At 48.6% G+C, this 22,990-nt stretch overlaps 1 protein-coding gene and 3 non-coding genes across 5 annotated transcripts in view; 2 read left to right on the top strand and 2 right to left on the bottom strand.

The window, feature by feature from the left end:
- The first annotated feature begins 1,268 nt into the window (after window positions 1-1,268).
- The window catches only part of Vac14 (VAC14 component of PIKFYVE complex), a 103,025-nt gene continuing 81,303 nt past the window's right edge, over window positions 1,269-22,990 (top strand). For both annotated transcript variants that reach the window (XM_047529427.1, XM_047529426.1), the window contains exons 1-9: window positions 1,269-1,657; window positions 16,488-16,638; window positions 16,949-17,116; window positions 17,866-17,928; window positions 18,473-18,580; window positions 19,100-19,209; window positions 19,488-19,594; window positions 20,569-20,703; window positions 21,201-21,353. In XM_047529427.1, coding sequence (XP_047385383.1) covers window positions 1,554-1,657; window positions 16,488-16,638; window positions 16,949-17,116; window positions 17,866-17,928; window positions 18,473-18,580; window positions 19,100-19,209; window positions 19,488-19,594; window positions 20,569-20,703; window positions 21,201-21,353 — 1,099 coding nt within the window. In that variant the 5' untranslated portion in view covers window positions 1,269-1,553. The remainder of the gene's footprint in view (window positions 1,658-16,487; window positions 16,639-16,948; window positions 17,117-17,865; window positions 17,929-18,472; window positions 18,581-19,099; window positions 19,210-19,487; window positions 19,595-20,568; window positions 20,704-21,200; window positions 21,354-22,990) is intronic.
- Trnag-gcc (transfer RNA glycine (anticodon GCC)) lies at window positions 13,136-13,206 on the bottom strand. Its single transcript has one exon. It is a non-coding gene; the product is annotated as a tRNA-Gly (tRNA).
- Window positions 13,769-13,839, bottom strand: Trnag-gcc (transfer RNA glycine (anticodon GCC)). The gene has a single exon. It is a non-coding gene; the product is annotated as a tRNA-Gly (tRNA).
- Window positions 22,268-22,338, top strand: Trnag-gcc (transfer RNA glycine (anticodon GCC)). Its single transcript has one exon. It is a non-coding gene; the product is annotated as a tRNA-Gly (tRNA).

Genomic DNA, 22,990 nt, shown 5'->3' with positions numbered 1-22,990 from the left:
GGCCCACCCAAGATAATCAACCCCTTTTGTAATACCAACTGACTAGAGACCTTAATTACATCTGCAAAACTCCTTCTGCTATAGAACATAAGTATGTGAGTGATGTTTCATTGTATTTACAAGACTTATACACATTTAAGGGGGGTTATTTGGGGAGTTTGATTATTTCAGGGTATTTGAGGATCCATCCTAGAATTCTGCCTATCATAGCCCCTCACTCGTTGTGTTTCTGATCTGTGAATGGAAGATAAAACTCCATTTTCAAGATTGTTATAAAGCTTCATTGTGTGTACTTTTCACTAATGAAAGAGTACCAACATGCATCTAATACTATTTAATATGCATTGAGCTCCATGGTGTTCTAATTTCTGTCCACTCTGGAAGGTTATACTAAGAAATTTTGATGCATTTCCCTATTACTGCATCTTTAATCACATATAGTTTTTTGGCTATTTGTTTTTTAATTTCATTACATTGATGCAATTTCTTTTCCACCATTTAGTGTAAAAGGACCTGTTCTCCAGGGGATCCATGTCGACAGCTACACTCAGTCGATGTGGGGCTGCCGTCTGTAACCCAGCCCTCCTGGTTACCAGAGCATGTGAAATACACTCTGACTCCCAGGTTGTGGGATAACAGCCGCTGATGGTACCTGAAATTTTAAGCGACTGGGAATCAAACCCAGGGTTCCACGCATGCTAGGCAAGCCCTCTTCCTCTAAACTACATTCCCAGCCCTAGGTAGGTGCCCTTTTCAATCAGGAAATTATTTTAATGTCTTAGGAAAAAAATAACTATTCAAACCCAAGATTTTAGGGCGCAAGGAAGTCTAAAATGGGGAATTTAAGGGTTTTTTTTAAAAGATGGTTTGATAAAAAAATATTAAGTAATAACACAAGTGGACAAGAGATGGGCAAAATGACGATGATGGGAAAACTGGTGTCTGAGATACCGACTCGTAAGCCGTCAACTACTGAACGAGCTACTGAATTCAACCTAAATCATGCTAAGTCAGACTCCAGGAACCTGCTCGGTCTCACTAAGGTCTACCGAAGCCCACTACGTGCCAAGCTCACCACGTACAGACACTTCAGCTTGTGCGATCGGTGTCGGGAAAGCGCCCCTCAATCTACTGCGGATGGAGTGGGCGGGAAGAGGGTGGAGCCTTGGGGCGTGGCCAATCCACCTGCGACCCGCGCGTGGGGGCGTGACCGGAGGGGGCGGGTCCTAGCAGCGGAAGGCGGAAGTTGCAGTGGAGTCATGTGACTCGAGTAATATGGCCGCTGCCCAGTGAATGCTGCCGGTGCCTGGCAGTAGCTAGTCTCGTGAGCAGTTAGGCGGCCCGGGTCGGGTGAGGAGAAGCTGGCAGCGCGCGGCGGCGGGTTCTGAGGCAGCGCGCGGCGACTGAGCGAGGCAGACGGCCCGGAGTGGTTGTGGTCCATGAGACGGCGCCGGGGGCAGCAAGGAGCCGCAGACTCCCCTGTCCCTGGTGCTGCGCCGGCAGCCGCGGGCTAAGGAGTCGCGAGGCTCCGGAGCGCACCCCGAGCTTCCAGTATGAATCCCGAGAAAGACTTCGCGCCGCTCACGCCCAACATCGTGCGTGCCCTCAATGACAAGCTGTACGAAAAGCGGAAGGTGGCAGCTCTGGAGATTGAGAAGTAAGAGCTATTGGGACCCCCGCCCTGGCTGTGCAGCCCCTGCTGCTCTGCTGCCCCGGGCTACTTCTCACGCCTTCTCAGTCAGTGTTGCTTTCCCAGGTCTCAGGCCCATAGCGCAGTTCTTAAGAGGTGGAGATTTGAAGTCATGTCTGAGAATCCCAACTTTGATCCTGAATGGCTGTGAGTTGGGCCAAGTTCTGCCCCAAAGGGCTTCTGTGAGAATGAAATGACAATACACACACACACATAGTGCCTAGCACAGTGCCTGGCACTTGGTGAGTCCTCAGTGTGGTTTCCATTAAAACAGCAGATCAGCCTGTGGTCTGATGGGAGAAAAGGCAGGTGTTGACCCGACTGGTTTCTTTTTTTTTTTTTTTTTGACCCGCCTGGTTTCTTAGCCAACTTCTAAGAAGTGACCAAGTGAAGAAATCCAGTCTAAGCCTCAGAGGATTGTTTATCTTCTGTCATATCACCCACCCCTGCAGGTAGAAGTAGTGATAATTGTCCTTTCTTGCTTCTGCAATTTTATTACATGTATGTGGAATCCTGATCTGATAATTTGCTTGTATGCCAGTGTTCAAAGTGGGAAGTGTTCAACTGAGAATGTCTTGTTTTTACTTTCATATTTTTTTCCACCCAAATTTTAGTGATAAAGTCAGGTGGGTGGCTAATTTCAGAACAGTGGAAAGAAACAGGCTCTGAAACTGGAAGAAAATCAGTCTTAGAGTCAGAAAAGATGAATTGTAGTTCTGCCCTGTCCAATAGGTAGCCACTGACCAAGTGTAGATATTCAAATTTAAATTATTAAAGATTAAGTACAAATTTAAAATTCATTTCTTCAATCATACTACCCATATCTTAAGTGTGCAGTAGCCACAAATAGCTATTGGCTACCATATTGGGCAATGCAGATTAGAAAACTTTTCCATCACTGCACAGTGCTGTACACTGGATAGCCTCAATCTAATACGTGGTATGACATTCATTCTTTGACCTGGGACAGATTCCTCAACTTGGAGTTTCTTGACTTCAGCACTATGACATTTTGGGATAAATAATAATCCTTTGTAGGCTGTCCTATGCCTTGTAGGATTTTTAGCAGTATCTCTGTCCTTTACCCACTAGATGCCAGTAGTACTCCATCAGTTGTAACAACCAAAATTGACTTAAGCAATTGCCAGAGATTCCCTGAAGGTGCAAATTTGCCTCATTTGAGAAGCACTGCCTTAATTGCTTTTTATTTTAGTTTTCTCCTAAAGGGTTTGAATTCTGATAAGAAGACCCTCCCATTTGACTCTGATATTCACTGTGTCCACTCGTGCTACTTCTCTCATCAGCTACTGTCGCATTCCTTCTGCCCGCAGAGAGAAACACGACACCTCAATTGTTCATCAGAGCTCTTTTATTCTTTTCTCTGATCATCCTCCGATGATCCTCTGATCTTCTTGTGTTGTTTTAAGGCAGTTACAGTTATATTTATATGAATCATGAGACAATCAGGTTACAGAGTATAATAGTAAGATTACAGTATTACATATCAAAAAGGTACATAGTGGGCACAGATACAAGAAGGTACAGAAGAACAATCAGTTATAGAATATGCGGGGAGAGCAAGATTATAATATAATACAATCAGAGCAACTAAAGGGCGCGTGCAAGCATGAGTCACTTTTGTCTAATCAAAGCAGTTCTTTTTGGCCCTGGCTTAATGCCGGGGCCAGTTCTTAACGGCAGTATCAGTCATATGTTGCAGATCATGCTGCCCCAGCTCAATGCCAGTTCTTGATGTTGCAGTCTGTGTTGCCCCAGCTTAATGCCAGGGTACAGTCCTTGATCAGTGTTAGCCTACTGGCTCAGCGCCGGGGCTCCTTCTACAAGCAATGTCAGCTGTTTGTTGCAATTCTTTGTCTCAGCATCAGGGCTACACTTATGTCCTGCATCAGGGCCACACTGAAATCCTCAAGCCAGGCTAGGATGGGGTCTGCAGCCCCCGACAAGCTACCACTTTCTTGAGTGCTTTCTTTTCTCCAGCTTTCTATTTATCTCCTGGTTCTTCAGTGCCACCAAGTCTTAATCAGAATTGCCATACTAAATAGGTGAGCCCAATTATGATATATAGACATAGTTCCATATCCATGGGTTTTATTGACTTTAAATTGTGCTGTGTATTAGGCAGCATTCTATTACTGAATTAAATAGCCGAGATAATCATCTTGTAAAGATAAGGTTTATTTTAGCTCACAGTTTTGGAGGCTTCAGTTCTTGGTCAGTTAGCTCATGCTTTTGGACCTGCAGTGAGGCAACACATCATATCAGAGAGCATTTAATGGATCTGCATCATTTACCTCCTGGCCAGGGCTTGAAAGAGGAAGAGGATGGGCTGAGATCCCACTGTCCCCTTCAAAGGCACGCCCTCAATGACTGGAAGACCTCCCAGTAGGTCCTCCTCCTTCAGGGTTCCACCACCTTCCAATAAAACTAAATTGAGGACTAAATCTTAGTACATGGACCTTTGGAAACACTTAAGATTCAAACTGTAGCATGCTGGCACCCAGTTTTGTTCATTACCCACTCAGCTTTTCAGGAATATCTAGTCTTATCCTAGCTTGAGCCATCCATTGGGTTCCTGAATAGAGGTATTCATCTCAGCATTATTGCTGCTTCCAGCACAACTGGTCTAAGTGCTCTCATTCCACAGGTGGCTCTTAAGGGGCTTGTCCTTAATGGGGTTAATTTTGTATTAGACATCACCCTCGATTTGTGGAATTCAGAGCAACTCCCCTAGCTGGACTGTGAACTTCTTTAAGAGCAGAGACCCTGTTTTATTTCTCCTCAGCACCTAGCATGTGCCTAGTGACATTTGGCGTGTGGTGTCCAGATGAATGAAAAGCCACACATTTTTGGTAGAGAAATAGCATTGCAGCCTAAGGACCTTGGCACTTAGAAGTGTGGCCTACAGACAGCAGCTTCAGGAGCTTGTTAGAAAGAGACTCCAGCTTCACTCCAACCTGACCTACAGAGTCACACTCCTCTCCACAATTTAACAGGATCCCTAGGTGATTATTGTACACATGAAAGTTTGAGAAGCACTGTCCTCAAAGATCAACTGTTCTTCACATAGAATATTGTTATATTTGAATATATTCTTCACTTGGCCTGGTCAAAGTGATCCTTTGCAGACACCCCATAAAAGAAAAGGCAGAATATTGGCAGTTGCTTATGTGGTGTAGACAGGTCAGCTCCATGCTTCAGAAATGAAAGTGCTTAGTCTCGTTCTTAGGTAAATGGGCCCCTCCTAATACACCCTTTTTCTTAAGAGGCTACATGGTACAGTGGTTAAGAGTAGCTTGGATGGGTAGTACAGTGGTACTGTGCTTGCCTGGCATGTGTGTAGCTCTGGGTTCAATCCTCAGCACCACATAAAAACAATTAAATAAAATAAAGGCATTTTGTCCATATTCAACTAAAAAAATATTAAAACAACAACAAAAAAGAGCAGCCTGGAGCTCAGTCTCTGAGAGTAACTCTGAGCAAGCAATAAACTTCTGCCTCAATCTGTAAAATAAGAATAATAGTATTCATAGGGTTGTTTGATTACATCAACTAATGTTGTAAAGTGCTTCATGCAGTACTAGGTACATTATAAATATTATATAATAGTTTTAATCATTCATAGCATATTTGATGTATCATTTTCCTTCAGCACTGCTCTTACCTCTTTTTGGTTGGCACAATATTGACCTCCCAAAGATGTCCTAATCCTTGAAATCCTTGGTTTAAGATGGCAGGTGGAGTTAAGGTTACTAATCAGATGACCTTAAAATAGGGAGAGTATGCTGGATTACCCAGGTGGACCCACTGTCACCCTAAACTTCCATCAGCATGGAAGAGGGAAGCAAGAGGGTGAAAGACTCAACCAACCGTCACTAGCTTGAAGATGGAAGGGGCCCCCAGCCAGGGAAGGCAGACAGCCTCTAGAAGCTGGCAAGAAAATGTGTTCTCCTGCAGAGCCTCTAGAAGGTAAAGCAGCCCTGCCCACACCTAATTTTAGCTCATCAAGACCTGTAGTAAATTTGTGTTCTAAGCCACTAAGTTTGAGGTAATTGATCATAGTTGCAAACAGAAAACTGGTAAAACTCTACTGTCATTCTTTCTAAATTTGTTCTAACCTTCACGTCATCTCAGTGTTTGCCATCTCGCAGCAGGAGTTAATAGACTGCTAAAGACCTGGCTGCCCATCAGATTTGCCCCTGGCTCTCCCAGAGCAAGTAAGATGCCTACAGCCTCTTTGGCACCCTGAGCCCAACAGTCAGCGTAAAGTGTGATTTTTAAAGGAAAGCCCCAGGGAATGGGATACGGATTCCAAAAGCAAAAATTGAGATTGGTTTATGATTTACAAGAAGGTGGAGTTCTCAGGCTTCCCTAGTACAGTCCCAGTCTCTAGCTCAAATTGACCGCTTCAGTGGAGAGTGGGTGAGGGGAAATGAGGAAAGTTGAGAGATGTGAAGCATGCTCTGACTTTTCTCAGAAAGCCCAACTTAAGTGCACAAATGTGCTTGTATTACACTGCCCAGGCTGCCATAACAAAATACCCCAGACTGGGTGTCTTCAGCAACAGCAGTTTATTTCTCACAGTTCTGGAGGCTGGGAAATCCAAGCTCAAGGTAGGGTTCATTCTGAGGCCCCTTCTCTTGGCTGGTTGGTGGCTGCCATCTCACATGTGCTCACATGACCACTCCTTTTTTGGCAGGAAAGGAGGGCTGGCTCTGATGTTTTTATAAGGATGCTAATCATCTAAGACCAGAGGCCCCACTTTTATAACTTCACTTTATGTCTTTATAAACCCTCTCTCCAAATACAGTCACATTGGGAGTTAGAGCTTCAGCATTATGAATTTGGGATTGAGGGGACAGTTCAGTCTGTTCAGTGATCATAATGAAACCTAGGAGCCCACATGTATGAAGCACTGTGCGCCCCGCTGTGGGGGCAGGTGATAAAGAAGCTTCCCTTTGATGGCCGTGGGACACCCCTCATCTCACTTCATATGACTGTCCTTTGAGCTAGGAGGTGTTGCCCTATTTAACAGATGAGAAAATACAGGCTCCTTGAAGTTAAGTCACCTTCCTGAGATTTCAGGGCTATACCTGGTAGAAAACCCAGGATCATTTATCTCAAAAGACTTCCTCAATACCACTGATGGTTTTCCCTGCCAATAGGGGGACGCATAAGAAATTTCATACTTGGACATCTCTTGGCGGTTTTAACTGCTGCTCTAGGTTCTCCAGTGCCCATCTGCTCAGATGACAGAGCCAGAACTGCTTACGGTGTTCTAGTGAGGGTTGTGTTTCATCACGATGACAGGCCTCTCAGAGGCTGGAAATGCAAGAGGGTAGATGCCCAGCTCACCTGTGGCAATGTGATGCTGTGACCAGTAACTGATGGCAAGAGTTGTGAGCCTGTTGTACCCAAGACCTGGACTGCGAGGCACAGTCCAAGGTGACCACACAGTTTCTTAAAGGCCAAGGCATTTTGGTTAAGATTGTAGAATGACTGCTTTGGGTTTTGTGGCCTCTCAATTTTAAGGGACATAGTCATTGATCAGTTCTGATGGAAAGGTTGGTAAGACCCTGGGTTATCCTCTCATGGAGAGTCGGGTGTGAGGGAGAAATGCCAGCAGGCACTCTGATTAGCATGGTACTTACTCTTCGGAGTGTGCTGTCTGGGCACTGTGGACACAGGGCCCCCTCCTGTTGCACTGCTAGCTGGGATGACACACTCCATGGTCAAGTTTCTAGTGTCTCTGAGCTTTGAGGTACAGCTCCAACCATACCACCTTAAATACGTGCAGTCTTGTCTGAAGTTTGAACCTGCAGAGATTGGTGCCCTTTGAGGAACCCCAGGGAGGGTTGGGGGATTAGAGATTCTGTCCCATTTGACGTGGCTTTTGGAGTCTGCCAAATCTACAGGGAAGACACTGTTTCAGTGACTCAAGACAAGTTTTGGAGTTCAGGTCTGAATCCACTCAGCTCTGCTCTTTGTCCGCTGTGGAATCCTGAGCAAATTGCTTAATCCAGTGGTCAGAGGCTGGCAGCCAGGAGCTATCCTGCCCATACACTATTTGGATTGGCCTGGATAACATTATTTTAAATTGAGAGATTTTACAGTGAAATTAGAAGCCTGGCTTTCTTTAAGGAATTGGGAGCTGTGGCTGTAGGCCCACGCTACCACACAGGAGATCAGTGGGAAGCAGCCCCCTGCCCCATGTTGGTCCATTCTCCAGAACCTGCCATGCCTCCCTTGGCCTCACTCATGGCTGACCGCCTTAAGCATTTGTGTTTGTGATCTCTGGTTTAATTGCTCTGTGCCTCAGTTTCCTCATCTTAAAAAATGTACCATGAAAACAATGCACTAATACAAGCCAGTCAGTCACAAAAGGCCACATGTTGTATGATTCCTTTTGTACCAGATGTCCAGAAGAAGCAAATCTATAGACAGAAAGCAGATCGTGGTTGCCAGGGGCTGAGGGGAAGAGGTGGGGAAATGAAGAGTGACAGACAGCTAAGGGGTACAGGGTTTCTTTGAGGGAATGGTTAAAAAAAAAAGTTCTTAAATTGGTTGTGGTGATGGTTGCACAACTTTGTGAATATACTAAAAACCACCAAATTGTACACTTTGAAAGGGTGAGTTTATACTATGTGAATTTATCTCAATTTCTGAAGATAAGTAAGTCAGTGGTGCATCGATACAGGGTGAGGAAAGCACTCATTACGTTATCATCACTGAGATAGAAGTGGACCTCCTGCTTCATCTCTGGCTCCTGTGTCCTCGAGATGCTCCATAGACTTGGTCAGCGAAGTCTCAGTCCATCCTCAGAGGCAGATGTTCACTTTTCCCATCCCTCTATTTGGATACTCATGAGCCGATAGAAACCAATTACTATAACACGCAGCAAAGCAAATGGAGATGTCTCCCCAGATTTTCTTTGGGAAATCACTGCCTGATATGTCATCTGAATACATATGTCACATAGAAAGTATGTCACATAGAGGCTAAGACAGATAATTGGACTTACCAAAGAAGGGGGGCAGCCCCGAGGCCATGCTGAAAGTTTCACGGCACAGAAATGAATGTCAACTCTGGGTTTTATCTCAGAAACTGAGATAAATTCACACACCATAAATCCAGTCTTTTAAAGTGTACAATTCAGTGGTTTTAGTATTTTCACAAAGTCATGCAACCATCACAACCAATTTAAGAACTTTTTTACCATTCCCTCAAAGAAATCCTGTACCCCTTAGCTGTCACTCCTCATTTTTTTTATCCTCCTTGGAACCACAGGAAGAGCAGGTGATCAGTCAGCATTTGCTGGATGAACAGAATCTTGGGTGGTTATGTGGACCACACGGTCTCTGCCTCCTTCTGACTTTGCCCTGGTAGCTATATGAGTGTGTGCAATGCAGAGCACCTGAAGCGCATTGTCTAGTTTAATTCTCAGAAACTGTGTGAAGTCCTTATGATTACTAATCCTGCCTTGGGGGTAAGAATGTCTCCTCTGAACATGTGGGAATTGGAGGTAGTGGCTGAAACCTCTGCCACCTAGGACAGAGTTTGGGGCTTGTGGGCATCACCAAATGAAACTATTGGAGTTCCATGAAATCATTAAGGTGCTTAGTACTTAGTGGGCATCCAGCAGATGGTAGCACTTATGTTTTTGTGAGGGCATTAGTATAACAGCAGGTAAGATTTCAGACCTTGGGGTCAGAAAACCTTAGCGGTGTTTAGTGGTTACTCAGAGCCTGTTTGCTACTGGTCAGAAGTGTTGCTGGATAATTGATTTGTTGGTGGGGGGGTAATGGGGGTTGCACCCCTATCCCCAGACCTTTTTTAAATTTTTTATTTATTTATTTATTTTTATTTTTATGCTAAGTTGCCCAGGCTGACCTCGAACTTGCAATCCTCCTGCCTCAGTTTCCTGAGTCACTGGGGTCACAGGCATGTGCCACCGTGCCCAACTTGGATGATTGATTTTTTTTTTTTAGACCCACCATCTACAAGTTGTATCACCTTGTATATGTTTCTTAGCTTCTGTGTACCTCAGTTACCCCCAACTATAAAATGGGTGTAATGCTGCCTAACTGGATGACTTGTTCAAAGTTTAACTTACAAAATGCATATGAAGCATCCAACACATTGCCTGGCACACATGTTCAGCCATGGTTGCTCATTTCCTACCTCTGCAGGAGACGGCCAGCTCTAGAGCTCCATTTCAAAGCATCCTAAGTAAGCTCATCCGTACTCACTGTGTGTGGAGGAATGTTCTGAACACTGAACAGCAGGGGAAATGTATGGAGAAAGTGACTTATCACCTGAGGGCTTTGGTCCTGCATGAGGGAATTGCCTTTGTAATTGGGTGTGTTCCGTTTGCAGCTGCAGTGGCTTCAGAAGGTGGCAGGGAGAAATGGTGATACAGCCAAAAGGACAGAGTCTGTAGATGTCAGGAGTTCAGACCCTTAGTGACCCTGGGAAGGGACTTGGTTCCTCTGAGGCTATTTCAAATCTGGAAGATGATAATAGCTATGAAGGAAGCTGTCCTGAGGAATAACTGGCCACTGAAATATCTAGCATAGAATGAGTGCCTAGGAAGTAGTCCACCTTTGTGTAGCCTGTGACTGTCCCCATCCTGTTATGAAGCCAAGAAATCCTGTGCAGGGCTGTGACTGTGTTTCTCAGACCATGGCCACAGGGTTCTCTTAGCTGAAGACAGTCCAGTACATCCTACCCTGTCCCAGGTGCCTTCTCTCGGGAAGAGGGAATCAGTGTGGCAGTGTTGGTGACATCACAGGCTGTGTAGAGAGTGTGCTGCTGGCCTGCATTGGGGCTCCTGTCTTCTGAGGGAACGGGTGCTTCTACCTTCCTGCCAGACCTCTGACAAGTTGCAAATGGAGACTCTGAGTGACCCCGAGAAGGCATCTCACTAATAGAGGCCTGCCCCACAACACTTTTGTGGGAAAATCAGGAAGAAGTAGGTTCTGTTCTCTGGTGTATAGAGCAGTGAAGTCTGCCTCAGATCCCCCCAAGCAGTAGAAGAAAGGAGAGACAACATGGAATCTCTTGAAGAGAGACTAGGCCTGGAACTGGGGGTACCTGTGTTAAACTTCACTGCCCTGCTTCCATTGTCGTGCATTTCTTCTCTCGCACTGTCTCTGTGAAGCCAAGCCACGGTCTGGTGAGAGGGCGGTCTTGAGCACCCTGCAGGAGGGAGCGCACCCCTCTGCCCTCGGCAGGTGCTCTTCAGGTCTCATCCTGGCATGTGCATCTTTCCCCAGCCACCAGCCATTGCTGTGGTGAGCTGGGCCCTTCTCAGTGTGCACCTGGGGATCCCAGGAGGGTGCCCTTTGCTCCTGCTAACTTGAGTGATAAGACAAGGTGCTCAGCACTGTCCAAATCCCATGCTGATTGTCCCAGCAGGATATCCCAGTGCCACCAATGTAACATCGTGGGACTTTGCCCATGTTTGCCCTACAACTTGTACCATCCGTCTGCTCTGTTGGCCTTCACAGGGTCAATCTACTGGCAGGTGGTTTTTGATTCTCCACCCACTGTATACATAGCACTAGACAGGGATGTAGCTAAGTGTGGCACAATCCTCAAGGACTCCATCAAAGTATTGCGGAGATAGAGGAATTTAATGGGTGAAATCTCCCAGCACATTGATGGGCACAGGTGAAGGGTCAGAAGAGAAGTGCTCACTTTATGGGATAGTTGGGGAAAGCAGAGGGCTGCACTTGAGTGGAGTGTGGAAAGGAATGGAAATTTGTCCCAGAAGATGGGACAGATAGGAAATAAAGATGGAGTGTACCACACAGGGCTCAATAAAAAGGTGGGCCTGCCTGGAAAGTTCCTCTGACCTTGTTCTGATTGCCCCCCCCCATGTCAGCTAAGAAGGGTGGACTTGATTCATGGGACAGATTCTTCCTGCCTGTGGCCCAGGGAATGGCCCCAGGACAGGCCTGGTGCTCTCTGGGATGGTGATGCTGATGAGAACATTTCTCATAGTTTCCCCTCCAGAAGGAACCATTGTTTTTCCTAAAGATCAAAAATATTCTGTGCTGGCCGGGCATAGATCATGTATGCCTCTTATCCCAGGAACTCAGATGAGGTGGGAAGATTGCAAGTTCAAGGCCAGCCTCTGCAACTTAGCACGACCCTGTCTCAAAATTGTAAAAAGGCTTGGGGATATAGCTCAGTGGGAAGTGTCCCTGGCTTCAATTCCCAGTACCACAAGAAAAAAAAAAGTCTACCTTTAATGCAAGAGTGCAGACATTAAAGACTTGGGGTGCCCATGGTCATAGGACTTAAATGAGCTGCCATTTTTGTAGTGACCTGAGTTGCCACAATTGAACTTTGATAGGGTTGGGCAGAGGAGGCCTCAAAGCTGGTGTCCAGCAAGGGAGAACGGTGCTGCTGGGCTTACAAAGGGTGCCACGCCCGAATACCCCATTTCCCATCTGCTGCCTTCTGGAGGCCTGTCGCTCTTGCAAGTGTCCCTCTGACATCATTCCTTCTGCTCCCAACATCCAGGCACTCTGTGGGCCATCGTTGTCTTCAGAGCTCCCTAAGCACCATTCAGATCCACTGCCCACCATGGCAGGAACTCCTGAAGGGCTCACTGCCCTCTGTGACTTCTCACTGCCACCAGAGTTGAGACGCCAGTTCCTTTGCCAAGTGTTCAGGTCCTGCACTGCTTAAGGAGCCACTTCTCCATGCCTGCCACCTACTTCTCTACCTGTGGCCTTTGCTTGTACCAAACCAAGTGCCTGTCCCTCCTGCCCCAAGTCTTGGTTCAACCTCATCCTGAACAGCCCCAGAACAAACACCTGCTCATCCTTCAGAACCCTCCCAAAGCTAACCCTTGGGAGACCTCACTACGTTCTCTCCTGCAGACTCCAGCCATTCTTCTGGCCTGCCTCACTTCCCTGCACTCTGCTTAGCAGGTTTGCACCATAGTTCTGGAGAACTCTTTTGTGTCCTTCCTTGAACCCTCAAGGGCAGGGAATGCATCCCAATGTGGCCCCAGTTGCTCAGAGAATGTCTGTAACCTGAAAGGGGAGATAGGAGAGGACCGTTCCGGGGACACCTGTGCTGCAGGGAGGCTGGGCCTCCTCTTAGATCTTTGCTAGTGCCTGGAGGGTGTCCTCATTCCCACTCTGGGTGCTGCTGTGACAGGTGGGCTGTCTGCCCAGGACTGGAGGGGCATAGCTACTCGCGGCATTGCTGTGGTGTAGCCCCACATCCTAGATTCTTCAAGAACAAGGACAAACAGGTTCTGAATTGCAGAATTTAGGAAACTGTTGTGAAAGACATTTAAAACTCAAGCTAAAAACAAGTTATTTGCTCTTTTCCAACTGTATTCACAAACTCACTGGGCAGTGTAAAAGTTCCAGTTCAGTGTCTCGGATTTAAAAAGTGTTCAGCTGTTGCATTGGCCGGGAATCGAACCCGGGCCTCCCGCGTGGCAGGCGAGAATTCTACCACTGAACCACCAATGCTCCTGCTGCCTACAGCTGTGAGGCACCTCCCTTTAACTCCCTTCACCTCCCTGTGTACATGCTGAGTCATAGATTGTGAGACCAGTCACTGATGCTGCCACATCAGCACAGCTGTAAGAACAGAAAGCATAGGCTTCAAAGCAAGAGGGAGCAGGCAGGAACCAGCGTGTGTGTGAAGTGAACTTGTGGTCAGCCTCCAGACAAGCTAGAGCTCAACCAAAAGCACACTGAGGCTCAGGGTGACTCTCCCTTCTGATGTTCGTGTCTTCCCATTCCCTCCCCTCCTGTGTTGAGCCATTTTACTGCTCTCAGGTTTCACACCGTCTTCCTGCTGGCATTTCAGGCATCCCTCTCCAACTAGAGACATGGAGACAGCTCTTGCAGCTTCTCTGGAAAACCCAGAGGCTCTGGCTGGGCTCACCGATTAGGCATGTGTGGGCCCAGATTCATAGACGCCTTTTGGCTGCTGCAGGCCTCCTGTGGTTGAGGAGACTGACTCTTCTCCCAGCATCTCTGTGTAAGGAAACTGGCCAGAAAGAGCAAAAAAAAAAAAACACTGCACTGCATTGGCCGGGAATCGAACCCGGGCCTCCCGCGTGGCAGGCGAGAATTCTACCACTGAACCACCAATGCTCCAGCTGTGCTTTGGAGCATCTGCAGGGGCCTCCTCACCAGGCTGTCTGTAACACTCAGAAGCTCTGGCAAATCACTGGTCCTCACCTGGCTGGCTTGTCAAGTTTGGGAGACCAGACAGGTTTATGTGGATCCATCCTTGCCAGGCTTAAGATTTACACTGCTTCTTCAGAAGGTGGGGCCTGTGAACTAGCGTTCAGCTTCCTCTGGAGGCCCCTGACTCACCCGTAAACATCAGAGCAGGAGGCACCTCACAGGCTATTTGTGCTGCCCATTCCTGAAACACCTCTGCTCCACCATCCACTAGCGCAGGGCCTGGCACACAGAAGAAGTTGCATATGACTTCCTAGATTAAATCTTTAAACCATTGTCCATTCTGTCTTTGAAAAGCCTTTTTGCAGGAGTAGTCACTGTCCCACACAGGAGGGGAGGGAACGGGAAGACACATGTTTTTGAACAGCTCTAATTTCTAGAATGTTCCTGATGTAGAGCTGGAACCACACAGACAGATCTAACTTTTGGACATGAATGTCCTTAAAATTCTTTAAGATAACTAGAGATTCTCATTTATGCAACAGGCAAGCAATGTACCTGCTATGACTGGATGCAGAGCAATCAGAGCAGGCGCTGGGCAGTTACTTTTTAAAGTTCTTGATCTCTGGCTACCCTCCACTAGTAGCTCCCGGTGCCACCGCCCCCCCACATCTCCCAGTCACCTGCAGGCTTTTTAAGGTAGTCTTTATGTGCTCCCGAAAATCCATAAGACACTTTCCCTTTACCTTAATGTGAAATCCATTCTCCTAACCGGAGATGCCAGGCCCACCCGGCCAGCCCGTCCTAGTTGATTTCCTGCTGCTCTTCTGTCCCCTGGGCTCAGACAAGTTCATAGCATCCTCTCACCACCTTTGCTCACACAGTTCCTTCTGTCCCCACCTCCTTCACAATTGACTCATATCCCACTTCTAGGATACCTTTCCTGACCTCTTGAGCCAGGGCTCCCATGTTAGCATCTGTAACTCGTGCACCATTGTCCCATGTGAGGCTTCTCCTTGCAGAGGTGCTGTGAGCTTCTCAAGGACGCAGGGTTGGCCTTCATGTGTCAGGGGCTTTGAGAACAGAGACCTTGGCCCTTCTCCACATACCTTGGGAGGCATCTCCTGGACCCCCTTGCAGACACGCCCTCCCGCCTGCTCCTCCTCCCTCAGGATCCCAACCCAGTTCCACACCTTAAAGACACCATCTGTCCTTCTTCCCCCTCCCTGTGTTACTTGAGCTACTAATGTTCTTCTGTTTAATTCTGGAAACAATCCCTGTGTTCTCTCTTGCTGCCCAAACCATTTTTCAGACCCTGTTTATCCAACAGATGAGCTGTTCTGAAGGGTTTCTTCCTTGGCCTCAGTCTCCTGCTGCCAAACCAGCCCCAGCCCAGCTTCTCCAGGCTGCAGCCAATGGTAGCTAATGAAAGCATAGGTCAGGCTTGGCACTCCCTGGCAGGAAAGCCGCCAGGGGTCCTCTTTTCCTTACCTGTCTCCTTCCCTCTGCCCAGACTCCTCATCCTTCTCTGTCTCATACCTTGTCAGCACTCCATGCCTTTGTCCAGGATCTTCTCTGTGCCCCAAATGCTCTGTGCTAAGGTTTGGATGTTGTGTGCCCCTCACCCCAAATTTCATGTATTAGGAGGAGTATAGAGAGGTGGAGACTTTTAGAGGTGGGGCCTAGTGGGAGGTCCCTACGACAGTGGGACAGAGCTCTCCAAGGGATTAAGGTGTTCTCCCACACCCCTTGGTAATTCTTGCCAGAGGGTTATTCAAGGCTGATCCTGGCCCTGCCCAGCTCTGACTGCTTGTGTAGAGATGTGACCCCTTCCTCCCAGATGTGTTCCTACTGTTGCCATGCATGAGGTGACACATCCAAAGAGGGCCCTCACCAGAACTGAGCTGATGTAGATTCCATGCCTTTGAATCTCCAGAACTGTGAGCTAAATAAACATTTTTCTTCATTAGTAACCTTCCTTGGTTATTTTGCTGCAGCAGTGAGAAACATACTCCTGCCTTCCTCTCCAACTGCAATATGCCAGTTAATGTTTTTAAAATCTGACTCAAACGGGACCTCCCCCTCAGCCCTCCTTGACACCCAAGGAGACTTAGCTTGTTGCATGTCTTGCTTCTCTGGTAGCATGCACACCACTTTGCCACACTACTTGTTTGTATGTGGATCTTGCTCATTAGACTGGGGCCTGATTCAAATGTGAGTCCCCAGCACCATCTCTGAAATAGTGACACTGATGCAGAGGACTTACTGCATGTATGAATGTAAAGTTGAACAAGTATTCTGTCAAGATGGTTGATCATCTGATAGTGCATTGTATTTTTGGTCCCCAAGAAGACATTTGATTCACACTCTCTCAGATTCCTGAAGTGAGACAGTGCCATTGTTCCTCATTCCTTTGTACACAAAGGGAAACTGAGACCCAGAGAGTAGGGAAACAGCCATGACCCAACCAGCATCTCCCAGCCTGCAGAAGAACTGAGAGGACGTGCCTCCCAGTTCCTGTTTCTAAACAGGTCATCTCCCTTTCCCAACCCAACCCGGAGCCCACCACAGCAGAGTAGTGTGGTCCCACAGCTCCCTGTCTCCTCTCTCTCCAGGCTGGTGCGGGAGTTCGTGGCCCAGAACAACACCGTTCAAATCAAGCATGTGATCCAGACCCTGTCTCAGGAGTTCGCCCTGTCCCAGCACCCCCACAGCCGGAAAGGGGGCCTCATCGGCCTGGCTGCCTGCTCCATCGCTCTGGGAAAGGTGGGCTTTCTGTTGAGAGACAGACACCAATGATGACCTTCCCACTGACTGAGACATGCAGACAGCTTTCCTCCCAAGACCAGCAGGGCACTTCAGACTTACGACCAGCAAGGCTGCCTTTGTGACCTTGCAACCGCGTCCCTAGGCATGGCCCCACTCCTGGGGGCTGGCTTGGGCAGGGTCTTTGAGCCCAGCCCTTGCACAGAGGCTGAGCATCTCCAGACTGCAGGCATGTCAGCTGGCACCACAGGTGCAGGGCCTGGGGCCTGTCCCTTTCTGAACTGGCTTCTCTTCTCCCGCCCCATCACAGGACTCGGGGCTCTACCTGAAGGAGCTGATCGAGCCTGTGCTGACATGCTTCAATGATGCAGACAGCAGGCTGCGCTATTATGCCTGCGAGGCCCTCTACAACATCGTCAAGGTGGCCCGCGGTGCCGTGCTGCCCCACTTCAATGTGCTCTTTGATGGGCTGAGTAAGGTAACTGCTCCTCCTGGCTGGCTGGCCTCCGTCACCTACCTAACTTACCTTCAGGGACTTGGTGCTTGGGGCCCTCTTCCCAGATGCAAGCAGAGTAGACTAGCATGTTGTGAGGAACACACTGGATCAGTGGCATCTAATTTTTTTTAATGGGTTTATGTTGACAGCTTTTTTCACTTCTCTGTTTACTCATTTTTATGGTACTATATGAGAGTATCAGTGTTGCACATAAGGGAGGAGAAAAGCTGAGATACTCCCCTCCCTGGCAGAAGGTGAGAAGGGGTCCCTACCATCCAGGGAAGAGACGGGGATTATTCTGGCTCCCAAGTGCTCTGGGAGAAGCTCTCCTACTGCTCTAGGCACCTCTAGCCCTGTGGAGTCGCCCTCCCTGGAGCGCAGAGCAACTGCAGCCCTGCTAAGGAGCGCCACAGGCACGTCTGGGCACCAGCATCGCAGCCGGCCGCACCCAGCTCAGGAGTGAGGGGCGCCTGGCGTTTTAAGATGGGGAAGGCTGGGGACAGGCCAACCAGAAACAACCTCCTGGCCCAGACACAGCAGGGCCTGGAAGGCAGGAGTCCTCTGCACCCTGTTCCTCAGCCAAGTTCTGTTTTGCCTGCCCCTCCCCCTCCTCAGAGGTGCCTGCTGGTGTAAGGTGCACTGAGGCCTTGGCTGTGGCTTTGCAGTAGCTCCTTGCTTCCACCTGACTGGCCATTGCCTCTGTGTTTCTCTTCTATTTCTGTGCCTGGTAGTTGGCTGCTGACCCAGACCCCAATGTGAAAAGTGGATCTGAGCTCCTAGACCGCCTTTTGAAGGTATTTGTACTTTGTCTCGCTTTTGCTTTTAGAATCTATTCCTTCTGTCTGTCTGTCTGTACAGCTTAGAATTCTATCACTGGGGGTGTTCTTCCTAAATTAAAAACGTCTTAAATTTGCATACAGTGAAGCTTACTGTTTGGTGTGCAGTTTGATGACATATACAAAGTTCTCTCATCACTGCAAGTACAATGCAGAACTGTGACTTCCTCCTGAATGTCCCCTTGTTTTATTGCCCCCACCCAGAGCAAAGGAGTTCATCTTCCACACTACCCGTCCCAGGCAGTGGGGGGCTGGGTGTTGAATCCATACTACAGGAAGGAGGGTTTTGCATTTTATTCTCTTGTCTTTGATTCCTACTGTTAGTCTCCTGTTTTGCTGTCCTTTGCCTGTGGACAGAAGGGATTCTCCATGTACCTCTCCATGTACCTCTCCATGATAAGCTCTATCATTTCCTTCATGGTTACCTGACCCCTGGAGCCAGCCCAGGGCCAATAAGGCCTGGTCTCTGGCTCTCAACAGCTCATGGTGCTTTGGTCCACAGGACATTGTGACTGAGAGCAACAAGTTCGACCTGGTGGGCTTCATCCCCTTGTTGCGGGAGAGGATTTATTCAAACAACCAGTACGCCCGGCAGTTCATCATCTCCTGGGTAAGGTCTAGGGCCTGGCACACTTCCTCCAGCCAGAGAGCCTGTGGTGGAGTCACTATAGCTCTCTGGCACACAATTGGCAGTTCCTTTGACTACAAGAAGCCTCCCTATGACCTCTGTAGTAGCCATAGGCACCTGATACTCCAATTGTACTTTGTCCAGCTTTGCCCCCAAAGCCCATCCTGTGTGCCCGTGAAGGGATACAATTCATTCCTTGTTCTAGAAAGCACCCAGTCTTCTCTGAAGCCAGTAATGCCACCTTCAACAGTCACACCTTGTCTACCTCATCTGTACTTCCCCCATCAGTTCCCTTCTTCACAGGCATCTGAATCTCCTTGGGGTCAAACTGCCATTCCCCTGCATGTTAGTCAAAAAGACCACTCTCTCAGGAACACCTACAGGACCATGACTCGCTGCCTCTGCAGGGTCCTTCACTGCCCAGGTCCCAGGGCCATGGCGAGGCAGAGAAGAGTCGCTCAGCCTGGACCAACTCTTCCTTCTCCTTCTTCCCTTGGTCAGATCCTGGTTCTGGAGTCTGTGCCAGACATTAACCTGCTTGATTACCTGCCAGAGATCCTGGATGGACTCTTCCAGATTCTGGGTGACAATGGCAAGGAGATTCGGAAAATGTGAGTGGAGGGGAGGGCAGGCAGCTACCCGCTGGACCCTGAGGGTGCCCATGGACCCCACGCCTAATGACAGCAGCAGGAAAGCCCAGAACTCACCCTTTCCTTCCTGCGTGTGTACTTCCTGCTTAGGGAGCAGAGCACTTACCAAATTACCACCTCCCACTCCAAACAGCATCCATCCAACAAGGGTGTGAACCCAGAGCAGAAAAGGCCCTGACTGAAGCTCTTCCAGCTATGGCTGACACATGCAATTGTCTTCCTCCTTTTCTCACTGGTAGGTGTGAGGTGGTTCTTGGAGAATTTTTGAAAGAAATTAAGAAAAACCCTTCCAGTGTTAAGTTTGCTGAGATGGCCAACATATTGGTGATCCACTGCCAGACCACAGGTGAGTGCATGAAGGTCCCATAGCCACCACCTCCTCGCCAGAAGCCCCTTCTCTCATTTCTCAGCTTCAGTGAGCAGGTAGGAAGAAACCCTGGTAGGACAGGTAACCACTGGGAGCATTGAAGTGGCAGGTCTTTGTAAGGGATAGATCTGCGTTCTTCACTGACCTGGAGACCATGTCAGTTGGTCTGGGCTAGAATATAAGATTTGGATTCCTTCTTGCTCTTAGGCTTGGCCTCAGTATTGAGAATTAGAATTCTCAGAGGTCTAGATTTTGTATCCATTAGCTTCTGTTAGGCATCAAACCTTAATTCATGAAAATAACAGTTGCTGGTTATTGGTCATGAGTCTACAAGTCAGCTGGATGGTTTTATTCCCGTAGGCCAGGCCTGATGGTGCACCTAGAGTCAATTTAAGGTTGGCTGGAGCTGGGTGGTCTGGCATGGCCTCTCATGTCAGGGAGTCAGCTGGCTATCAGCTGGGGCAGTGGGGGCAATTGGTCAGGGTGTTTCATCCAGTGAGTTAGGCCAGGCACGTTCATGTGGTATCAGTAGGGTTCCAAGAGGGGCAGGAAAAGTAGGCAAGCTCTCTCAAGGCCTAGACTTGAACCCGTCACACCACCACTGCCACCACATGCTCTTGGCCAGAGTAGCAAGGCCAGTCCAGATGCAAGGGGAGGGAGATGAACTACACTTCTTTCTGAGAGGAGATAAAAAGTTGCATTACAGAGACAGGCAGGAGAGGAAGGGGAGAGAACCATGGCTGTTTTGACCGGGTAGTCTCAGAATTGTCATTCCCTCCCAACTTGCTATACAGGTGAACCTTTAGAAGGTAGGCCACATGGGTAAGGGAGTATTGACAAGAATAGAGGCAATGAAGCCCCTGCATTCCCCTGTCCCATCCTGCACTTGGGGTAGGAGGGAGCCGTCCAGCTGTTTGTGCTGACTCTCTGGAATACACCAATTCCCTTTTCAGATGACCTCATCCAGCTGACCGCCATGTGCTGGATGCGGGAGTTCATCCAGCTGGCCGGCCGGGTAATGCTGCCCTACTCCTCTGGGATCCTAACTGCTGTCTTGCCCTGCCTGGCCTACGATGACCGCAAAAAAAGTATCCTTTGCTCTGGAGTGAAGAAACGAGGACAGCCCCAAAGGAGACTGTGAAGTGCAGCATCCCTGAAGCGGAGAAGGGGGCTCCCTTAGGATCCATCACACCTCCAGATAGTCCCTAGCTTCGAGGGAGCAAGAGATAGAGCTACATATGGCTTGGGAAAGTCAGGCATGCAGAGCTGATGCTGGCTATTTCCAGTCCTGTACTGGTCACTTAGAGATCTGGAGCAGCTCTCCTGAGTGCCAAGCTCACCCTGCTACACTGCAAATGGGGGAGATCCTATTAGTGGGAGAGCCACCAGGGAGGGACTCCATGAGAAGAAAGACAAGCATCTCACAAGGGCACAAGTATGGCAAGGAGAACAAGAACTTAGGTCACACTGCTGGTCTGCTCTCCAACAGCCTCTAGGGAGCACTGGGCCCCTGAATAGGAAGACCAGTGGCCTCAGTTTAAGGAGGGCTCCTGCATGTGACTGCTCCTTACATCAGGGAACACAGGCATTAAGGAGGTGGCTAATGTGTGCAACCAGAGTCTGATGAAGCTGGTCACTCCCGAGGACGATGAGCCAGATGAGCCGAAACCAGCAGTACAAAGGCAGACAGAACCCAACCCTGAGGACTCCCTGGCAAAGCAGGAGGGGACGGCCAGTGGTGAGTGGACACCTTCCATGGAGGGCTCTGGAGACTTAACTTCAGAGCTCCTGGGACTTACCTTGCAGCTTCACTTACATTTGTTAACTCATTTAACTCTGGTCACCGCCCCGTGAAGCAGAACTGTTAACTATCCCCATTCCTCAGGCTCTGGCAGCTCTAAGCGGCAGAGTTGAAATAGGAACCCATGCTCTTAACCCTGCCTCAAAGACCATTGCATCTTGTTCTTAATCTTTTTCTGGGTTTAGCCAAAGTGGGTTGTTGTTTTGGAGCACAACAGGAGTTCCAGGCTACACAGTCTGATTCTTGGCCATCAACAGCCAGCCATTGGGCTGCCTCTACCATGTGAGTCATTCTCCGGGAAGGAGTGTCAAAGAACTGGTTTACTCAAGTGCTTGGGAATTCCGCCCAAGTCAGTGCCTTTAAACAATACATTACTCTTGTCAGACTCTTCAGGCATTTTTTTTTCTTGTTTTCCATAACATAAAACCATTTTCATGCTGATTGGGGTCTGGAGTTGTAGTCTTAAGTGTAATCTATCACTCTGCCATCTTCATATCTCTTGACCCCTGCCCTCACTGAACAGTCACAATCAGCTTTTGGGGTTGCAGAATCAGGCAGAGAGTAAGTTGCTGCACTTCCGGCTCAACTCTAAGGTATCAGTAAGGCCTGGAACCTGACCCAGGAGCCAAAGAGCTACAAAGCATTTTTCCCCATTGTCTTTGATGAACTTCTCTTGAACATCTGAGCAAAATGAGACACACATGATCTGTAGTCAGCCTTCTGTGGGTTTGGTTGATAGAATTGAGCAACATTGCTTGCTGGACCTGTCTCCGGTGTCAGATTACAGCTGTGTCACACTGTTGTGAACCAGAGCTGCAAAACAGCTGTAGGCAGAGCGGCATGCAGCTGGAGCATTGGTGGTTCAGTGGTAGAATTCTCGCCTGCCACGCGGGAGGCCCGGGTTCGATTCCCGGCCAATGCAACCTCTTTATTTTCCCTTTTAGGTCATTTTCCTAAGCTTTCTTCAAGCAGCTGCCTACTCAGGAAGTCATTACTCTAAACCACGATACGTTCTGGCTCTGGATTTTACTGCTCTGTAAACAGCATTTCAGCAGATGAAAAGCACGCTTTATAGTAGTTCCCAGGAATGGCAACAGCAAATTTGACAGCTTCTCATCCACCCTTAGCCCTGCTCAGCTCATAACTAGTCACCCATTTTTTTACCAAGTTGAGCAGGAGAGAGTCCCAGCAAGCCAAAAGGCAGGGGTAGGCAAGCTCATCCCAGCCCCACTACTCACTCTTCCCCTCTCCGTTCCCCTTCTTCTGGCCTTTCGCCACTTGGCTACAACAGGAACCTCCTGCCTGGTCTTCCTCTTTTAGTGTCTGACTTCCAAAGTTCAGTCTGTGCCAATGCAGCCAATAGCAAGTGTTCTTCATGGCATGCGCCAGGCGAGACCTCTGCATGTGCATGGGGGGGCACGTGCGTGCACACACACACACCCACCTCCAGTCTCTCCTTCCTTCCCTAACCACAGGGCAGCCTCTCCTTTGTGCCCTGTGCTCCCAGCTCCTCTCCACCTGCTACGGCTCCCACTTGGCCCTGCCACTGGTGGGAGGCGGGGTCGGGCAACCCA

The sequence above is a fragment of the Sciurus carolinensis genome, chromosome 16 (genome assembly GCF_902686445.1).
Source record: "Sciurus carolinensis chromosome 16, mSciCar1.2, whole genome shotgun sequence".
NCBI lineage: Eukaryota > Metazoa > Chordata > Mammalia > Rodentia > Sciuridae > Sciurus > Sciurus carolinensis.
This window is presented reverse-complemented; position numbering and strand designations above follow the sequence as displayed.